This window comes from Hippocampus bargibanti, linkage group LG19 (assembly GCF_051943395.1).
Source record: "Hippocampus bargibanti isolate YZ-2025 linkage group LG19, ASM5194339v1, whole genome shotgun sequence".
NCBI classification, from domain to species: domain Eukaryota; kingdom Metazoa; phylum Chordata; class Actinopteri; order Syngnathiformes; family Syngnathidae; genus Hippocampus; species Hippocampus bargibanti.
Genome location: NC_142752.1, coordinates 1,619,539 through 1,638,136, shown reverse-complemented (window position 1 = coordinate 1,638,136; position 18,598 = coordinate 1,619,539). Strand labels below are relative to the sequence as shown.

Here is an 18,598-nt window from a genome sequence, read left to right as displayed (position 1 = left end):
AAAGCGCTATATAGATCAACATGTGTATTGAGTGACCTTGAGAGTTTTGAAAGATGCTTATAAATGAAATGTATTATTATTATTACTGTATATATTCGCTAGCTAGCTACCTAACTATCTATTTGCTATCAATTAGCTGTCTATCTGGCTAGGTAGCTATCTATTAGCGACTGTATCCTGTGACTGTAAAGTGACCTTGAGAGTTTTGAAAGGCACTTATAATTGAAATGTATTATTATTATTATTATTATTATTATTATTATTATTGTACTGCATTTTGTACAGCCGCCCCCATTTAAAGCTCAGATAACTCCAGAGCCATATCACTTGGGAATTAACTCATTTTTTCCGACGAAAGAAGTCCTAAAACTCACTATGCTGTGGGTCCTGGAATTGGAGTGAAAATGACAAAAACCAGTGAATGAGTTGAGTTAATGCCTCCAAAAGGTGCAAACTGAACTTTGACCTTTTTTTTTGGCCTCTTTTGCGTAAAAATGACTGATACATTTTAACGAATTTATGACAAATGAGCGCTTGACATAATTTTATCTGTTAGGACGCATTATGGCTGCCTTGTCTGAATATCCATTTCCTGTGTCCAGGTCGCCGTGGTGAAAGTGCGAAATACAGACAAAGTATTCGCCATGAAGATTCTGAACAAATGGGAGATGCTGAAGCGAGCTGAGGTAAATGTCAAATCGCCAGTTTTCCACAGGAGCAAACAGCGGCTTTGCTCATAATGAGGGAACATGAATTCTTTCCCCCCGCGATGACATCGGGCGCGTTTCCACGTTACGCTACAAACCCGCGTGTGTTTTTCTCATTAACTTCTTCTATAGAGTTGAAGCTTTTTCTCCCAAGTGCCCTGTGAGACATCACGGCTCATGCGTCACGTATTACAAACGGAAATACGTTACCGGTGTGCTAACAATAACACACGGGAGTCGTACACGCTTTCTTTCCCCGATGCTAATGTGCAAAAAAGTCCGTCCGTGGCGCTCACTGTGCGGTTATACCGCCGCATATATACATCTGCTGGTTATATTTAAATGTTGGACAGAGAATTGGAGGTGCTTTTCTTCTTCTTTGGTTGACCTCATTCCACTTAAAACAGTTACATATATCAATATGGATGAAATGATAGCTAGCTATCTATTAGCTATCTAGCTAGCTAGCTATTATCTAGCTATTTTATAACAGACAATAAGGAGACAGAGTGAAGTTAACACAACTAGCTATCTAGCTAGCTCTCTATTAGCCAGCTAGCTTTCTATCTATTTGAGTTACTTCCCGGTTGAATGAACGCTAGCGCATGTGGCTGCCGCTGCTCACCCACAGAAAAACTTATCCTGTGACTGTAAAGTGACCATGAAAGTTTTGAAAGGCGCTTATCAATGAAATGTATTATTAGTATTAGTACAAATATGGTCAACTTGGTTTCACAGTTCAGTCAATTGTGTTGAATGTTTTGATGTTTACTCGACGTGTTGTGTGAAACCTTTTCTCGATTAACACAATCGATATTTTTTTTTTGTGTTTGTTCAGACGGCCTGCTTCCGAGAGGAGCGAGACGTGTTGGTCAACGGGGACTCCCAGTGGATTACCACCCTTCACTACGCCTTCCAGGATGATAACAATTTGGTAGGCAGCTTATCCCGATCGGCTATTTTCACTAGTTCACTAAGATGTTGAGAGTGCAACGCTATCTCTTCGGTGCTGCAGATAACATGCCAGTTTTTATATTTCTTCACCATGTGACGCGTCAACTATCGTACTAAATCGAGCAATGTACAGTGATACCTCAGCTTACAAACTTAATTGGTTCCCAGGAAGTGCGTGTAAGGCGAAAGGTTTGTCTGCCAAACATGTATTTTCCATAAGAAACCATTAAAAATGAGAATAATCCGTTCCCATGTCCCCATAAAACAATTTGCTACTAAATAAGGCTTAAAACTACACAAAATACCTTATTTTATGTATAATAAATGTGCTATTGGATTGTAATTAAAGAAATAAACTGTACTGTATAATAAAGTCGTTTTATTTACCTTTGTGATTGTCGTTGATAGTTGCCTCTTGATGATATCGGAGTGAAGTTGCCGTGCTTTCTGTGCTATAATACCCTCACTCACAATATCCCCTGCTAGCTCCTTTTCGTTAATCCAAATCAAATTTTTCAACCTCTTCTATTGCCTGAAACCATTGCTTAGACAACACAGAAACACCCTTAGCCACACGTAGCAATGGTCGACTTAGCGTACTGGGACGCTAAGTCACACAAACGCACACCTTGTTCGTGTTTCCCGATGAGCTCCTTCTTCTGTTCGACTGTAATTTTCTTTTGTTTCCTCTTTGGCTTAACACCAGCCTGCGGTGGGGTCTTTTTCGGTCCCATAATAGCAAAAGTACTCCACTCGATAACAAACCACGTCTGCACTGAGTGCACTGAAAGAAAGTGGGTGTGGAAACCTAGTCCGTCAGCCACCTTGGCGCTGTGCGGTTTGGTTCGTCCGCGAAAAGTTCGTGAGTTAAAGCGTTCGTAAGCTTAGCTATCACTGTACAAGCCAATGACCATCAATTCATCTCCGACCGTTCGACTCGCCATCCTTTAGCATTTTGAAAGCGTATCATTTGACACTTGAACCCTGAACCGTCTGCATTCTCTCTCCTTTGACCCCAGAGTTCAAAATACCGGGACTGCTTGTCATTCCATTTCCCACACTCTCTCACAACAAATACTTTTACCCGAGACACTCCCACAAATTCTTAAGACTAGACACCGCTGCGCTTCCAGTGTTCTAATTATAGGGGAAAGGGTGGAACGTAGGCCTATTTTGCAGCCTTTACATCCTTTGGTCACCTCTCTAGTAATAGGTGTGAAGCTAAGGGGGTGAGGGGGGTCTTACAAAAAAAAAAAAATTACCGTCCCACATAATGTTCGTATGCCCCCCCCCCCCCCCCCCCCCCCAACCAAACTGCACACGTCTTTTTTTCCACATCCTGGTCCTTTGTCACTGCAATTAAAACCAATCTGTAATTGTTGTTTTAGTACCTGGTCATGGACTACTATGTGGGTGGTGACCTGCTTACGCTGCTCAGTAAATTTGAGGACCGACTACCCGAAGATATGGCCAGATTCTACCTGGCTGAAATGGTGCTTGCCATCGACTCGATTCACCAGCTTCACTACGTTCACAGGTGAGGAGGAAGGGGTGCCGATAAAGCGCTGGTCAGACCTCTGGCAATGTTTTTGCCTTCCACGAAAGGGGTAGCATTTGCCTTTTGTTCATGTTATAATAGTAATAAGAATAATACATTTAATTTATAAGGGCCTTTCAAAACTCTCAAGGTCACTTTACAGTCACGGGATCAGTTTTTCTGTGGGTGAGCAGCGGCAGCCACATGCGCCAGGGTTCAATCAACCTCAAATAAATAAAAAGCTAGCTAGCTAGATAGCTAGCTGTGTTAAGTTGATTCTGTCTCCTTATTGTCTGTTAAAAATTAGCTACATAGCTATTTAGCTAATACATGGCGCTATATAAATCAATTTGTATTGTATTTTGGACAGCCGCCTCTATTTCAAGCTCAGATAACTCCATACCCATATAACTTAGGAATTAACTGCTTTTATTTGATCAGCTGTTGTCAAAGCGCTATATCAATCAATGTGTTTTTATTGGATTATATTTTTTGTACAGCCACCCCCATTTCAATTTCAGATAACTCCAGATCCATGTAACTTAGGCTTTAACTGTTTTTTTCTGATGAAAGAAGAGAATCTAAGGTTTCTTACGTTGAATTGAACGTTTATATCAGAAGACTGAACAGTACAACTGCACAAAAGCGTTTCAGAAAAATAACTGTACATAGTGCAAAGTATAAAAGTATACATTATATGGATTTACTCTTCATAAGGTGCTATTTAAAATACATGAGTGCAGTTTTTTTATTGATTCTCCACTTCACAAATTGATTTTTTTTACCTCATCTGGATAATCAAACAGTCCTTTGGACCACAATCGGACGCTGTCAGTGTTCTTCTCTTTGTGCCAAGCGGTACCAGGGGTCACACAGTCAGAACAATTGCTTGTCTAGATCCATCCTTGTCTGTGGAGCTTCCTGTGTGGTTGGCAGGGTGGTGGGGGGGTTTCGGTCGTGTGCGCTCACGCGCAGGCGCGCATGGTTATTGTCAGCCTGCGAGCAGATGGCCCTCCCAGATGGATGGTGTGTCTTAGAACAGCTTATACCTTCCCTCTATTCTAGTCTCAACGCTGGCCTTTAAGACCACGGGAGTCTTGTGACACACATGCCCAATTAACTGTCCTCGTATTAGCTAGCTAGCTCCTCCGCGCAAGCGCGGGGGGGCGTTGCGCATCTGCATGTGCTAGCTGCGGGGAAGTCCGATTCAGAAAAAAAATAGGAATATTTAACTTTTTTTTTTTTTTTTAAACAGAATTCATGGAGCTTGCGTTACTCTATCAAAGTTTAAATTTTGACAAAAAGACATTTTCCATTTTTAATTTCCTTATGTTTTGTTCTCCCGATCTTCCAACAGGGATATAAAGCCCGACAACATCCTGTTGGATAGGAACGGCCATATCCGTTTGGCGGACTTTGGCTCCTGCCTCAAACTCATGGAGGACGGCACGGTATGCATTTCGACTGATGCGACTTTTGTTCTTATCAAATATGGCCGATTATATATATACAGTGGTACCTCGGTTCTCGACCACAATTCGTTCCATGACCCTGTTCGAAAACCGATTTTTTTCGAACACCGAAACCATGTCTTTGCTCCTGTCACTTGCGAGTTGACAGCGGGGGGGCACATATATTCACCGTGTCTCTCTCTTACCTTTCGTGCTCGAGCGCCCCATGGCGGTTGTTAGAAAAAAATACATACATTGGCTGCATCGATGCATAAACCGAAGGGTTGAAAGCTTGCGACAAAAGTCGCGGTTTATCCTCCGGAAATTACTATTACTATTATTGATTATAATGGCATTTTTTTTTCGGTTTTTGATCAAATTGGGTTTAGAACAGTTTTCTGGAACGGATTATGGTTGAAAACACAGGTTTGACTATATTGAAATCACGGAATGACAAACCACTCACTGGCGTGGATTGTGCTCTTGAATAATCCCCCAATGGGGAAATTTACTCATTCCAGGTCCAGTCCTCCGTGGCGGTGGGTACGCCGGACTATATCTCTCCAGAAATCCTCCAAGCCATGGAGGATGGGAAGGGCAAGTATGGACCCGAGTGCGATTGGTGGTCCCTGGGCGTCTGCATGTACGAAATGCTTTATGGAGAGACCCCCTTCTATGCCGAGTCCCTCGTGGAAACCTATGGCAAAATTATGAACCATAAGGTGAGCTGTTTTAACAAAAATGACACCATGTGATTTGAATGCCGCTTTGGCCACAAACCCTGTGTATGTTTATTGTTTTCCACCGTAGGAGCGCTTCCAATTCCCGCAACAGATAACAGATTCAGTATCAGAGGAAGCAAAGGATCTCATACGGCGCCTCATTTGCAGTCGAAGCTACCGAATTGGCCAGAATGGGATTGAGGATTTCAAGCAGCATTCATTTTTCGCCGGTACAATCTTAATTTTCCTCCGTTCCTCCGAAGTTTCTCGCTCACCCGTGATTTCTCTTCAGGCATTGACTGGGACAATATCCGTTTGTGTGAGGCCCCGTACATCCCCGAGGTCAGCAGTCCCACGGATACCTCCAACTTTGATGTGGATGATGACTCGCTCAAGAACTCCGTAAGTGTGCGCGTGTGTGTATTTGACATTTTAATATTAACTCATTCACTTCCACATGATGTGCAAAAATGTGTCCACTCCAGTGCCAGGGTTGTTGTCATTGTCACTCGAATTCCAGGACCCAAAGAATATTGAGTTTTAGGACTAGATCAACATTTAGTACACACAACAGAGGGCTTGCTGGCTACCTAGATAGCTAGCTGGCTATCTATCTAGCAATATGAGCTATAATATAAAAATATAAATGATGGCTAGCTAGCTATTAGCTATCTAGCGAGATAGCTATATGGCTGGCTATTTATTAGCTAGCTAGCTAGCTTTATATGTATTTGAGTTATTCCGGGTTGATTGAACGCTGGCGCGTGTGGCTGCCGCTGCTCGCTCACAGAAAAACTGATCCTGTGACTGTAAAGTGACCGTGAGTTTTGAAAGGCGCTGATAAATGAAATGGACTATTATTATCATTATAATTATAATAATAATAATAATTATAATGATTATATTATTATTAATGTTTTTTTTTTTTAATAGGAGACCATGCCCCCCCCCACTCACACTGCCTTTTCTGGTCACCACTTGCCCTTTGTTGGCTTCACCTACACCAGTAAATGGTAAGTCCACAAATGAATTTGTTTTATTTAAAAAGTCAAAGAATTAGTGGGATAAGAAAAATAAAATATGTATTACCATCATGCACATACAACGTGTTGTATGTTTGACCTTTCTGCACGCATAAAATCAATAAAAATGTTCATTTTATCCCCCAATCCTTCACTATTTCAGCACCATCTCTGATCGGGGTTGCCTGCGACAGCTGTCGGGCGCGGCAGGCAAGGCGGGTCTGGAAAAGCTCGACACGGATGGCCAGCGCAGTTTGGAAAACAGCCTAGCCGTCGAGGCCTACGAAAGGAGGATCCACCGCCTAGAACAGGAGAAACTGGAGCTCAACCGCAAAGTTCAAGGTGAGGGTGGAGGTCATACTACCACAAAACGGAGGCTTAAAGGACAACCGACACCACTGGGCAAGTTGCCTCCATAATTTGTAAAATGACTTCAAATAACTTCTACTGAGTGTATTTTGCAAAGTTTCCACCGCATATAGAATCAGAATCAGAATCAGAATCATCTTTATTGCCAAGTATGTAGGACACACAAGGAATTTGTTTCCGGTAGAACACGCTGCACTAGTATCGTTGTCAAAAAAACTGCTAAGTGGCACTATACAGTTCCATTTTGGCTACTGTTATATATATACTGTGTATATAGCTATATATTTACCTTTTAAGACTCGCACTGAATATTCAGGAAGTCTTGTTTTTGATGTGATGTCACGTCAGGAACGCCCCTGACCGTGAAAGTGACACACAATGCATTTTGGGTCCTTTTTTCGTCTGAAAACACCGATACACAGGAAAATGACATAAATAATGCGATGGTGAATCGTCATGTGTCGCAGGCAATTGCGGTAACACGCATAAAGAAGGTGTAAGTTGACACAAATCAGCCCATTTCCAACGGAACTTGTGCGCCATCTTGTGCATTTTCTGGGCGCTACATTGGAGTCCAGACGGCTCAAATTGATACGGAAGGACTTCTTTAATGGATTGCAAACATTTATGCTTTCCTCTTCAGAACTATTTGAATCATATTCATAACTGGATGAGTAACAAGAAAGCATCTTCTCCGAATCTGAACTCTCTGAAGCCATTGTTTTGATTCTGGAGCAAGGCAGTGTGTGACCAATAGTGACGTCACGAACAAGGGGGCGGGACTTTCTGAATCTGCCCAGTTTCGAGCTCAGTTTCGGGACACTTTAAGTCATTTTTATAGGTGTTTTGCATTTTGACTAAAAATATCAGCCTGCGTGTTTTGGGCATTTTAGATGCTATAAAATATTTTTCTGGTGTCAGTTTGGAAACAAAAAAATTGTGTCGGTTGTCCTTTAAGACTGTGTGAATTAGTGGTTAGCTGTTAGACATTTGGCCAAATGGCTTTTAGCCCATGTCGCTAAAAAAGGGTGTAGCCGTGTTTGAGCGCAGCACCAAATCTCAACCATTTAGTCCCAAATTCATATTTCTGACTTGGTGGTGAAGCAAAAACCTCTGTGTTGAAAAAGGATGTGTTGACGTTGCAGATCTGACCCAGACGGTTCAAGCGCATCAGCACCCAACCGGTGAAGGCCCTTTGAGTGCTAACAAGGAGGTGGAGATCAGGAGTCTAAAGACCGAGATTGACATTCTCAAGAAACAAATCGCCGGTAGGACTGAATTATTTCAATCATGGGTGTAATAGCTAATTGATAGCCCGCCAGCCAACAGCTAGCCAGCGAGACAGCTTACAGCCAGCCAGCTAGACAGCTAATAGATAGCCAGCTAGCTAATGGATAGCTAATAAATAACCAGATAGCCAGCTAGCTAGCTAATGGATAGCTAATAAATAGCTAATAGATAGCCAGCTAATAATTAGCTGATAGATAGCCAGACAGCCAACAGCCAGCCAGACGGCTAATATGTTACTTTCGGGTAGAGTGAACGCCGCTGGTGCGTGTGGCTGCCGCCGCCCACCCGCAGAAAAAATATCCTGTTCTGTCAAGTATCCCCGAGAGTTAGCAATAGAAGGTGTCGAATGAATTTCCAGTATTAAGCTTCACGATTCCGCGTTTTACTAACAGACTCAGGCCAACTGGAAAAACAGCTGGAAGACGTGACGATGGCTCGTCGAGAACTTGAGGACTCATCCAAACACGTGAAGATGTTGGAGAAACAAATTAAGAGTCTCACAAGGGACAAGGATGACCTACTGAAGGTATTACGCCGGGCGTATGGTGCTTTTTGATGATTTATGGCAGAGGGGGGGGACTTGAGTTTACCGTTCTTGTTTTGTGGCTAGGATGTTGTGGAAGCCAACGAAAAGTTGAAGTCACAGTCTAAAGATCTGAAAGAAGCTTTCGGTCAGAGAAAACTGGCCATGCACGAGTTTTCGGAACTTAACAAGGACCTGTCGGACCTCAGGTATCGAGCTTCTTCATTCAATTGACTTTTTTGCATGACATTTTTCAGTTCAACGTCTGTGTAAGCACTCAGTCGTACAGGACTGATCCATCGATGAAAAGGTTTCTTCGGACGTCATCTGTACTTCTTTGAAGGTGTCGGACGTTTCATTTCTGATCCAAGATGCTTCGTCAGAACTAAAGTCTTTTGCTGGTACTTATAAACACTTTAAGGCAAACATTAATTACCTTAAGGCAATACATTGGGGAGACTGAACAAATTCTCAAAAAAAAAAGACTTTATCAACATCGCAGGGATAATACTAGTGGGCCTCAATCGGCAGTACATATGCACGTAAAAGCTAGCAACCACTCATTTGACGACAATGAGGTTAAAATCCTATCGAAAAAAAATAGATGGATTGAAAGGGGAGTAAAAGAAGCTATTTTCCTAAAACGGCTGAAGCCTTCACTAAACCGCCATGGTGGGGTGAGGTTCAATTTGGATCGTTCGTACAACAGACTTCGTACAACAGACAGGCAACATAGGCTTTGTTATGCTGATGAGGTGATACCAGAGCAAATGGGGCAGTCAGGCCAGTCGTAGACCTCATGCTCAATAGACAGTAGAAGTAATCAGTGGAGCCGCAGGGAGTAGTCCTCTGCCGAGTGGTAGTATTAGTGGTAGTAGTAGTATTAGTCGTAGTAGCAGCCACCCCCCCAACCTGAGAGCAGGGACCAATCATAGCAGAGTCTGGACAGTAGGGATATATATAGGGCCGAAACTACCAGCAAAATACTTTAGTTCGCTGACGAAGCACTTTGGATAAGAAGTACAGAAGTACAACACCTTCAAGGAAGTACAGATGATGGCCGAAGAAACCTTTTCATTTTTCAGTGAAGTGTAACTTACGCTACTGGGATATTTTTTCCTCATGTCACTGACCTCAAATTGTGACCAAAAAACCCGCAGATCGGAAAAGCAGCAACTGTCTCGACAGCTGCGTGACAAGGTGGAGGAAATGGAGAGTCAAAATCAGAAACTTGATGCTCTGCGCCTTGAGGTTCGAAAGACGGAGAAGGCCAGGAAAGAGGTGGAGTAGACACCCTACTAACCTTTAGCCGTTATATATTTGGGGAAGCCATTACAATGTTTCATCCCATTCACATTTTACATCTCCAGCGCTTAACAAATGAATAATAATAATACAGCTTTCTATCTATTGGATATCTATTGGCTAGCTAGCTAGCTGGCTATCTGTTGGCTATCTAATAGCTAGCTAGCTTTTTATTTATTTGAGTTATTCCAGGTGAAATGTATTATTATTATTATTACTATTATTATTATTATTAGTAGTAGTTGTAGTTGTAGTAGTAGTTGTAGTAGCAGCTATATAGCTAGCTGGCTATCTGTTAGCTATCTATCCAGCTCGCTAGCTATTTATTAGCTATCTGGCTATCTTTTAACTATCTATTGGCTAGCTATCTAGCTGGCTATCTGTTGGCTATCTAATAGCTAGCTAGCTAGCTAGCTTTTTATTCATTTATTCATTCCGGGTTGAGTATTATTATTAATCTAATCTAATCTAATCATTAACCTTCGGACAATTTTTTTTTGTTGTCGTCAACAGACCTCATTGTGTTATTATTATTTATATAAGCGCCTTTCAAAACTGTCAAGGTCACTTTATAGTCACAGGATAAGTTTTTCTGTGGGTGAGCATTGTTTTGAAGTTTAAACCAATTTGTGCACAATTCCATTGAAATTCATTTGAGTCCTTTTCTAAATCATTCTGAAAAGACACAAGTAGATTTTTTTTGATGGCATTTTCTTCGGACTGATTTTATTCGTGTGTACATCGTGCCGCAAATATCGTTGCAAAATAAACCGTTGACAAAAATTCCCCACATTAACAGATGGAGACTCAGATGGACGAGCGCATCGCCGAGGCGCTGAAAGAAAGGAAGATAAAAGAACGTAATGAGCAATACACCCGACAGCTGGAGGAGGAGCTAGACAGGCTGAAGGTAAAACAACGATAAATATCATCATCTGAAAGGGCGCATGCTAACAAATGATCCCTTTTCCCCACCTCATCCCAGATTGTTCAGACACCATTCGTTGCTCCGTGTCCATCCCAGGTGAAAAAAATGGGATCGTTTGCCATCGCCAGCTCATCCAACCAATCCCAGGAGATGGGTCGCCTGCGAGGTGACCTGGAGAAGAAGACCCACCTGTACGAGGAAGAAATTTCACGACGGGAGGAACAACACGGCTCGGAGTTGAAAACGTTGCGCAAGGATCTGCGTGACGCCGAAAGTCAACATCTCAGCTTGCAGAAAGAGATCTTGGTGCTTCAAGACAAGCTGGAGAAGACTCGTCGAGAAAGGTGTTTCATCTTTTTATTTTTCGTATTTACTACCCTTGCGTTGGTTCATTACCTCTCGGTTTAGGTGACGTTTGTAACAGGTTAAAGTCCACGTTTGGCTTTTTATCGCCTTGTATGTTGTCTTTCCATATATTTATCTGTACAAGTAAATATGTTGATTTAGTTTCAATGTGTTATGCTTTTCAGTACGTTACGCAAACAAGCAAATCGCACACATGTAAGCGAGATGAGTCAAAGCAGTGACGAGATGGATTTGAAATATCGTACAGTACGTAGCTTTAGCTAGCGGCCTCTTATAGCGATCGTACACCAATGTCAACAATTGCAAGTTGCGATCGAAATAAGAAACTTTATTTGTTTTACACAATGACACCAATTACAGCAGCAAAATAATCCACATCCAAAATTTTGAAAAATGGAAAAATACCAGAATTGTTTTTTGCCAAAATAAAAATGCCTGAAAAATTATTTTTCAAATGTTGAAAATGATAAAGATCCCTGAAAAATGATTTGCGAAAATTAGAAAAATCCCTGAAAAATTAGGAAAATCCCTGAAGAAATTATTGGTTAAAAAACTGAAAATGATAAAAATCCCAGAAACATTATCCAAATGTTGAAAATGATAAAAATCCCTGACAAAGTACTTGCCAAAAATTTTGAAAATTAGGAAAATCACTGAAAAATTATTTGCCAAAATTTTGAAAATCAGGAAAATCCCTGATATATTATTTGCCAAAATTTTGAAAATTAGAAAAATCCCCGGAAAAGTATTTGTCGAAATTTGGAAATTAGAAAAATCCCTAAAAAATTATCTGCCAAAAATTTAGAAAATTAGAATCCCTGAAAAATTATTTGCCAAAATTTAGAAAATTAGAAAAATCCCTGAAAAAATATTTGCCAAAATTTTAAAAATTAGAAAAATCCCTGACAAATTATTTTGTCAAAATGTTGAAAATGATAAATATCCCTGAAAAATTATTTGCCAAAATTTTAAAAATTAGAAAAATCCCAGAAAAAAAGTATTTGCCAAAAATTTTGAAAATGAGAAAAATCTCTGAAAAATTATTGTCAAAATGTTGATGATAAATATTCCTGAAAAATTATTTGCCAAAATTTTAAAAATTAGAAAAATCCCAGAAAAAAAGTATTTGCCAAAAATTTTGAAAATGAGAAAAATCTCTGAAAAATTATTGTCAAAATGTTGATGATAAATATTCCTGAAAAATTATTTGCCAAAATTTTGAAAATTAGAAAAATCTCTGAAAAAATATTCCTCACGGTATATCATTGCAGGAGCTCGGAGACAAGTGATCCTTTTTTCCGCTGATGTATTTTTGTTACCATGTGCAGCAGGGGTTTTCTGAAATTTGGAGATTACGGCACCAGTTGCCATTATCGCTAATCCGGCAAGAATGTCAAGTGTTTCTTGATTCCTGTTTTGTCATAGTAAATCCATGTTTACTGTGTGTAGTTACTGTAGTGTAGTTGCTGAGGAATTTTCCGGTCTTTGAATAGCGGCATGTTTCTACCAAACTTTTATGTACCATATTTTCCAGTGTAAAAGGCTCACCGGAGTATAAGGAGCACCCCCAATGAATAGTGTATTTTCAAAGTTTTTTTTATGTACAGGTAACATCCAATTTACGACCATGACCTCCAGACCCTATGACGCCCGGCACCGCAACACGCTAGGTGGCCGGCAACACGTACAATAATTTTTTTGCCAGCCAGAATCTCACTCTCGTACAGCCATCGACCACGTGATGGCACCAGTCATTTAGCCTCCGAGTCTCTATTCAACATTTTGAATGTTTTTCAACTTACGACCATTTTGACTTTGGACCGTTTGGTCGGAACGGAACTTTGTTGTAAATTGGATGTTACCTGTATAAGGGGGCACCGGACTACAAGGCACACCTTCACGAAGTTTTCCAAATATTTAAATAGTTTTCCAAGTGGAAGGCACACCACATTATAAGACGGTATAGTAGATACTTGGTTATTGCTCAGTATGACTTCACATGAGGCGCACCTGCGTATAAAGCGCATGCTCATCTTTTGAAGAAAATCAAGGCTTTTGGAGTGCGCCTTATACACCGGAAAATACAGTACCTTTTGAGCAAAACAGCGCCTTTGGGGATGTCCAAATGACCCAATCGAAGGCGCTAGCATCGGTCGATAACTTCACAGATGCTTGCTTGTGAACGTTGCACTGAACAATCCAAACAGTCCTTTTCATTTTTGATGCTCCATCCTCTTAGCGTAATTTTTTAAACTTTTTTTTTTTTTGTACTTTTGCCTGTGAAGTGCAACAATGAGAGGGTTGGACAAAAACTCACCTCCATGGATGTAAAAATGTTCATTCAAGTATTGGAGAGATCTCAGCCTTTGTACATTTTTCAGTCATTATCATGAAACCTTTTCAAATGTAGGCATTTTGAGGGTTTTTTTTCCCAGTTGTCACAAATTGATCCCTTTGTTTATTCTCAACAGTCAATGTGAGCGGGAGGAGTTTGAGGCGGATTACAAGCAAAAGTGCGAAAGGGAAAGAGTTCTCCTGACCGAAGAAAATAAAAAGCTGTCCAGCGAATTGGATAAGGTAAGATCTATTTCAGAAATGCACATTAAAAAATAATAATAATAAATGTTTATCTTTAGCAATTTCCTCTCGCTGTCTGGCACAAAATAATTAAACCCAAACCTCAGGTAACCTTTCTGGTCTGGTCTGAATGTTTTCATCGCATTCTTCCACGCTTCACTCACTGATGCCAAAAAAAAATCTCTGGTTCAGTGGCCCACATTAAAGCATCCCACAATGTGCAGTGAAACAGCACTTCGGATTCTACCTAAAAGTTCACAAATATTTCTACTTTCCAATTTGCCAAAATTGTGAAAATTAGGAAAATCGCTGGAAAATTATTTGACAAAATTTTGAAAATTAGAAAAATCCCTAGGAAATTATTTGCCAAATTTTTGAAAATTTGCTAAATCCCTGAAAAATTACTTGCCAAAATTTTGAAAATTAGAAAAATCCCAGAAAAAGTTGCCAAAATTTTGAAAATTAGAAAAATCCCAGAAACATTATTTGCCAGATTTTTGAAAATTAGAAAAATCCCTGAAAAATGATTTGGCAAAATTTAGAAAATTTGAAAAATCCCTACAAAATTATTTGCCAAAATTTGGAACATTTGCAAAAATCCCAGAAAGATTATTTGCCAAAAATTTTAAAAATTGGAAAAATCCCAGAAGCATTTGCTAAAATTTTGAAAATTAGAAAAATCCCAGAAAAATGTATTTGGCAAAATTACAAAACCCCCCTGAAAAATTATTTGTCTCGGTATATCATTGCAGGAGCTCCAAGAAAGGTGTCGGTTGTCCTTGAAATCACGTTTTGCTCTTCATGTCCAATCGAGGCCTCCGGTTTAATCGCAGATTCTCACTTTGAAACAAAAAAAGGGATATGTTTGAAATGATGCATCTGACATGACGTCTTTTTCCGTCCTCAGCTAACAAGCATGTTTGAAAAGGTGAGCGTCTCCAATCGGCAGCTTGAGGAAGAGATGAGAGAGCTCTCAGACAAAAAGGAGAGCGTGGCTCACTGGGAGGCCCAGATCACGGAAATCATTCAATGGTGAGACAAACACACTTTGACACATATGTAAATCAACACAGGATAAAATAACCTTAAGTGATTTCCAAAGGCTTTTTTTCATTTCCGTGGAAACGGTCCTCATCCTCGAAGCCAAAGTCGAGCGGGAATTGACTTTTCCCATTGCTCAACACCTGGCAGGAGTCGATGTGGTTGTCTCGGATCGCCAAACCAAAGAGAGCAGCGCTCTAAAACAACCGCTGCTAGAGACATGGAGCAAAATATGTATATATAATAATAATAAATTAAAAAAAAGACAGTCGAAAGCACAAAAACAGGCAAACTAAACATCAAGTCGCATGCCAAAGATTAAAAATCAGTTTGCAGATGAATTTTAAAGATGTTTTTTTCCTAATTTCTTTTTTCCTAATACATCATAACTATGAATTACATTAATAATAACAATAACAACAATAATAACAATAATTGTAATAATAATAATAATAATAGTAATATAATAATCATACTCATAATCAGAATCATAATACTAGTAATAATAATGATAATGATGATGATAATACATGAATAATAATAAGAATAATACATGAATAATAATAATACAATTAACACATTAATAATAATACAATAAGAACATTATAATAATATGGTAATATGATAATAATAATAATAATACATTACATTTTAAGCGCCTTTCAAAGCTCTCAAGGACACTTCACAGTCACAGACAAGCATAGGTACTATAATAAAAATACAATCACAAATAGAATGTAATAAATATAATACAATGAATTACAACGCATGGGTAAAAGCAATTTTGTGCTATTTTTATTATTTTTGTATTATTGTATTATTATTTTTATTGCTTTTAAAAGTATATATATATATAGAATCATGTGCAAAAAATATTTCTTACCCTATATAAAATGGTCATAAATGGAAAAACATTTCTAAATATTTTGCTTTTATGGCTCTTTTAGTCAAAAAGGTTCCCGATCGCTGAGTTAGGGGAATCCCAAAGCCGTCTCGAATTCAAAGTTCCCGTTTACGCTCCTTAAAATCGCCAACGAGCAGGGAAATTTCCCCCAAAAACACTTTTTGAACTTTGTAACCAGAAAGTTGACGTTGCCTGGCGGCGTCTTTTTTCCACCTCGCTGTGTTCATACGGCATTTTTTGCATACCTCTGAGGATCCCGAGCCGTTTGAGCCTCCCTCCTGCTCAGATCGCTTCCCCCTTTGCGGCCGACGCCTCGCCAGCTGCTTGGATTGGATTTGCCTTTATTAGTAGAGAGACATTCATTCTTCAGGACTTGCTGTACCCTCTTTGTGATGACATGAAGCAGTTCTAGATGAAAGAGGAGAGGATCGAAGCGTCTTTCCACCAGTGGATCACAGACATCATGGTGGAACGTGCGCGTCGACTACAAGCTAAATGTTGAAAGCGAACACTCAGCTGTAGCATCCATTGAGGAAAAGAGATTGTCTCACATCTCTTGTCCCGCATAAATCTGCTTCAATTCCAAGCCGCAACAGTTCCACACTCCTGACCAGTTCTGACGCTCCTCAAGCCATGCATCCATCCAGCCGCAGACTGTCCAACAGCACCGACCTTTCCGCTGAACAAAGTTGTGAAGATGCTGCTGCCCATTACAGCATTACTTTGGTGTCCAGCGATAGCACAGTCTCCTCCTTTGATGAATGTCGTGGTCAAAAATGCTGAAAAACAATCCGTATTCGTTCCACACGACGCCCAACAACACAAAGTGACAAAAGAAAACACAAAACAAGACAAAAACAACAACAAAAAGCAAGACTCATGAGAGCACTTGCTGACGGCTGCCTACTCGGGCGCCATCTTGTCCTAGCATAGCGCTCGCTCGCGCACACACACACACACACACACACACACACACACACACACACACACACACACACACACACACACACGCTCAAGTCATTTTGCAGCCAACTCAGCTATTTTCGAGCTAAATCAAGGGTATCAATGTCATTTTTTTGCCGCGGACCACATTGTAGTTACCGTATTTTCCGTTGTATAAGGTGCACCCAAAATCTTTCATTTTCTTCAAAAGATGAAGTAGTATTTAGCCGCAACAGCCACCGACTCCATCCCCCTCCCCCCATAGAAGTAGTACCTCTACTGTAGCGCCTGATAATGTGGTGTGCCTTATATTTGGAAAACTTTTAAATATTCATGTACACGTAACATCTGACTTACAACCGGCTCGACTTACGACCACAACCTCCAGACTCTATTTTTAAAATGTTAATTCTACGCCTGGCACCAGTCTCTATTCAATATTTTGAATGGATTTTGACTTACGACCATTTTGATTTACGACCGTTTGGTCGGAACGGAGCACGATCGTAAGTCGGATGTTACCGGTACATAAATATTTAAAAAAGTTGTTTCCTTCATTCCTTATAGTCTGGTGCGCCTTATATATGGAAAAAAGTTAGAAAATACGACATTCATTCGGGGTGCGCCTTATACTCCGGAAAATACGGTAGTTTCCTCTTGGGCCGTTATGAATTTGGGGAAGTACCCTCCACATATCACATCTAGAGCGCACAACAAATTAATGTTTAGCTAGTTCTTGCTATATTACTTCCGGGTAGACTCAACGCTGGTGCGAATGGCTGCCGCTGCCCACCCGCACACAAAAAAAAAGTGACTACAATGTCCTTGAGTGTTTTGAAAGTCGCTTATAAATGAAATATATTATGATTATTTCAACTTTTGAGTCAGAAATAATGACTCTTATTATTGTTTACATATGACCATTTGAAATTTTAGTTCATGGAATTTCAAAAAAGTTAGATTTTCGTTGACGGGCCGAATAAAATAACATGGCGTGCCAGATTTAGCCCTCGGGCCTTGACTTTGACACCTCGATAATTGGAAATTTTGGTTTGAACTTTAGCTAGCATCATGGAACTTGACATGCTTGATGTGCTTTTGCGGGCCGAATAAAGTGACGTGGCGGACCAGATTTGGCCCTCGGGCCTTGACTTTGACACCTGTGAGCTAAATGCTATAAAACGTCTCTTTTTATTCACCATTAACAAACGAAACGTTGTTTCCGCACAGGGTGAGTGACGAGAAAGATGCACGCGGCTACCTGCAGGCTTTGGCCACCAAGATGACGGAAGAGCTGGAAGGCCTTCGAAATACCAGCCTGGGAGCGAGAGCGACGGTAAAGCACTCACGTTGGCGTCGTTAGCATCTCGTCCCCGATTCGGGTTTTCAACTCCTCCTCCGGCGCTGCAGGACATGCCTTGGAAGATGCGTCGCTTTGCCAAGTTGGACATGTCGGCCCGCTTGGAGTTGCAATCCGCCTTGGACACCGAAATCAGGGCCAAACAGAGTATTCAGGACGAGCTGAATAAAGTCAAAGCTAACAACATCTCCACGGAATGGTACATGTACCACCGGTGAAGTATTTAGCGTTAAAAATACACTTGTGACTTGTGAAGCAACCCTGTCTTTCCAAACTCTCTCCAGTAAACTGCAAGACATCGAGAGCAGAAATCAAGAGCTGCTAGCTGAGATCGACCGGCTTAAAAAAGAGACCGAGGAGCTACGCTTACGCCGAGGTGCCCGTTCGTCGACGTCATCGCGTATTTGCTCGTTCAAAATGGCTACAAAAAAAGGAGCGACCTCATCTCCGTGTAATGATGACAAAGGCTAACGATCAAAATGATGCGGATGATGTCGTTTTCGGTTAAACAAGTTAAACAAACCTCCAAAAAAGATGGCTGACTTCTGTTAGCTAGCTAGCTGGTTGGCTATCTGGCTAGCTACCTAGCTGGCTATCTAT

The 18,598-nt window shown here is 40.5% G+C and overlaps 1 protein-coding gene across 7 annotated transcripts in view; it reads left to right on the top strand.

The window, feature by feature from the left end:
- Positions 1-18,598, top strand: part of cdc42bpab (CDC42 binding protein kinase alpha (DMPK-like) b) — a 57,735-nt gene that overhangs the window by 22,272 nt on the left and 16,865 nt on the right. For 4 of the 7 annotated variants that reach the window (XM_089021364.1, XM_089021369.1, XM_089021366.1 and 1 more), the window contains exons 3-22: positions 603-686; positions 1,546-1,641; positions 3,050-3,198; positions 4,556-4,649; positions 5,171-5,371; positions 5,460-5,601; positions 5,664-5,773; positions 6,305-6,384; positions 6,557-6,735; positions 7,908-8,030; positions 8,445-8,578; positions 8,663-8,784; positions 9,736-9,856; positions 10,680-10,790; positions 10,866-11,152; positions 13,646-13,751; positions 14,659-14,783; positions 17,869-17,974; positions 18,049-18,197; positions 18,283-18,374. In XM_089021364.1, coding sequence (XP_088877490.1) covers positions 603-686; positions 1,546-1,641; positions 3,050-3,198; positions 4,556-4,649; positions 5,171-5,371; positions 5,460-5,601; positions 5,664-5,773; positions 6,305-6,384; positions 6,557-6,735; positions 7,908-8,030; positions 8,445-8,578; positions 8,663-8,784; positions 9,736-9,856; positions 10,680-10,790; positions 10,866-11,152; positions 13,646-13,751; positions 14,659-14,783; positions 17,869-17,974; positions 18,049-18,197; positions 18,283-18,374 — 2,611 coding nt within the window. The remainder of the gene's footprint in view (positions 1-602; positions 687-1,545; positions 1,642-3,049; positions 3,199-4,555; positions 4,650-5,170; positions 5,372-5,459; positions 5,602-5,663; positions 5,774-6,304; positions 6,385-6,556; positions 6,736-7,907; positions 8,031-8,444; positions 8,579-8,662; positions 8,785-9,735; positions 9,857-10,679; positions 10,791-10,865; positions 11,153-13,645; positions 13,752-14,658; positions 14,784-17,868; positions 17,975-18,048; positions 18,198-18,282; positions 18,375-18,598) is intronic. The other 3 variants (XM_089021365.1, XM_089021370.1, XM_089021371.1) reach the window with 1 other exon arrangement.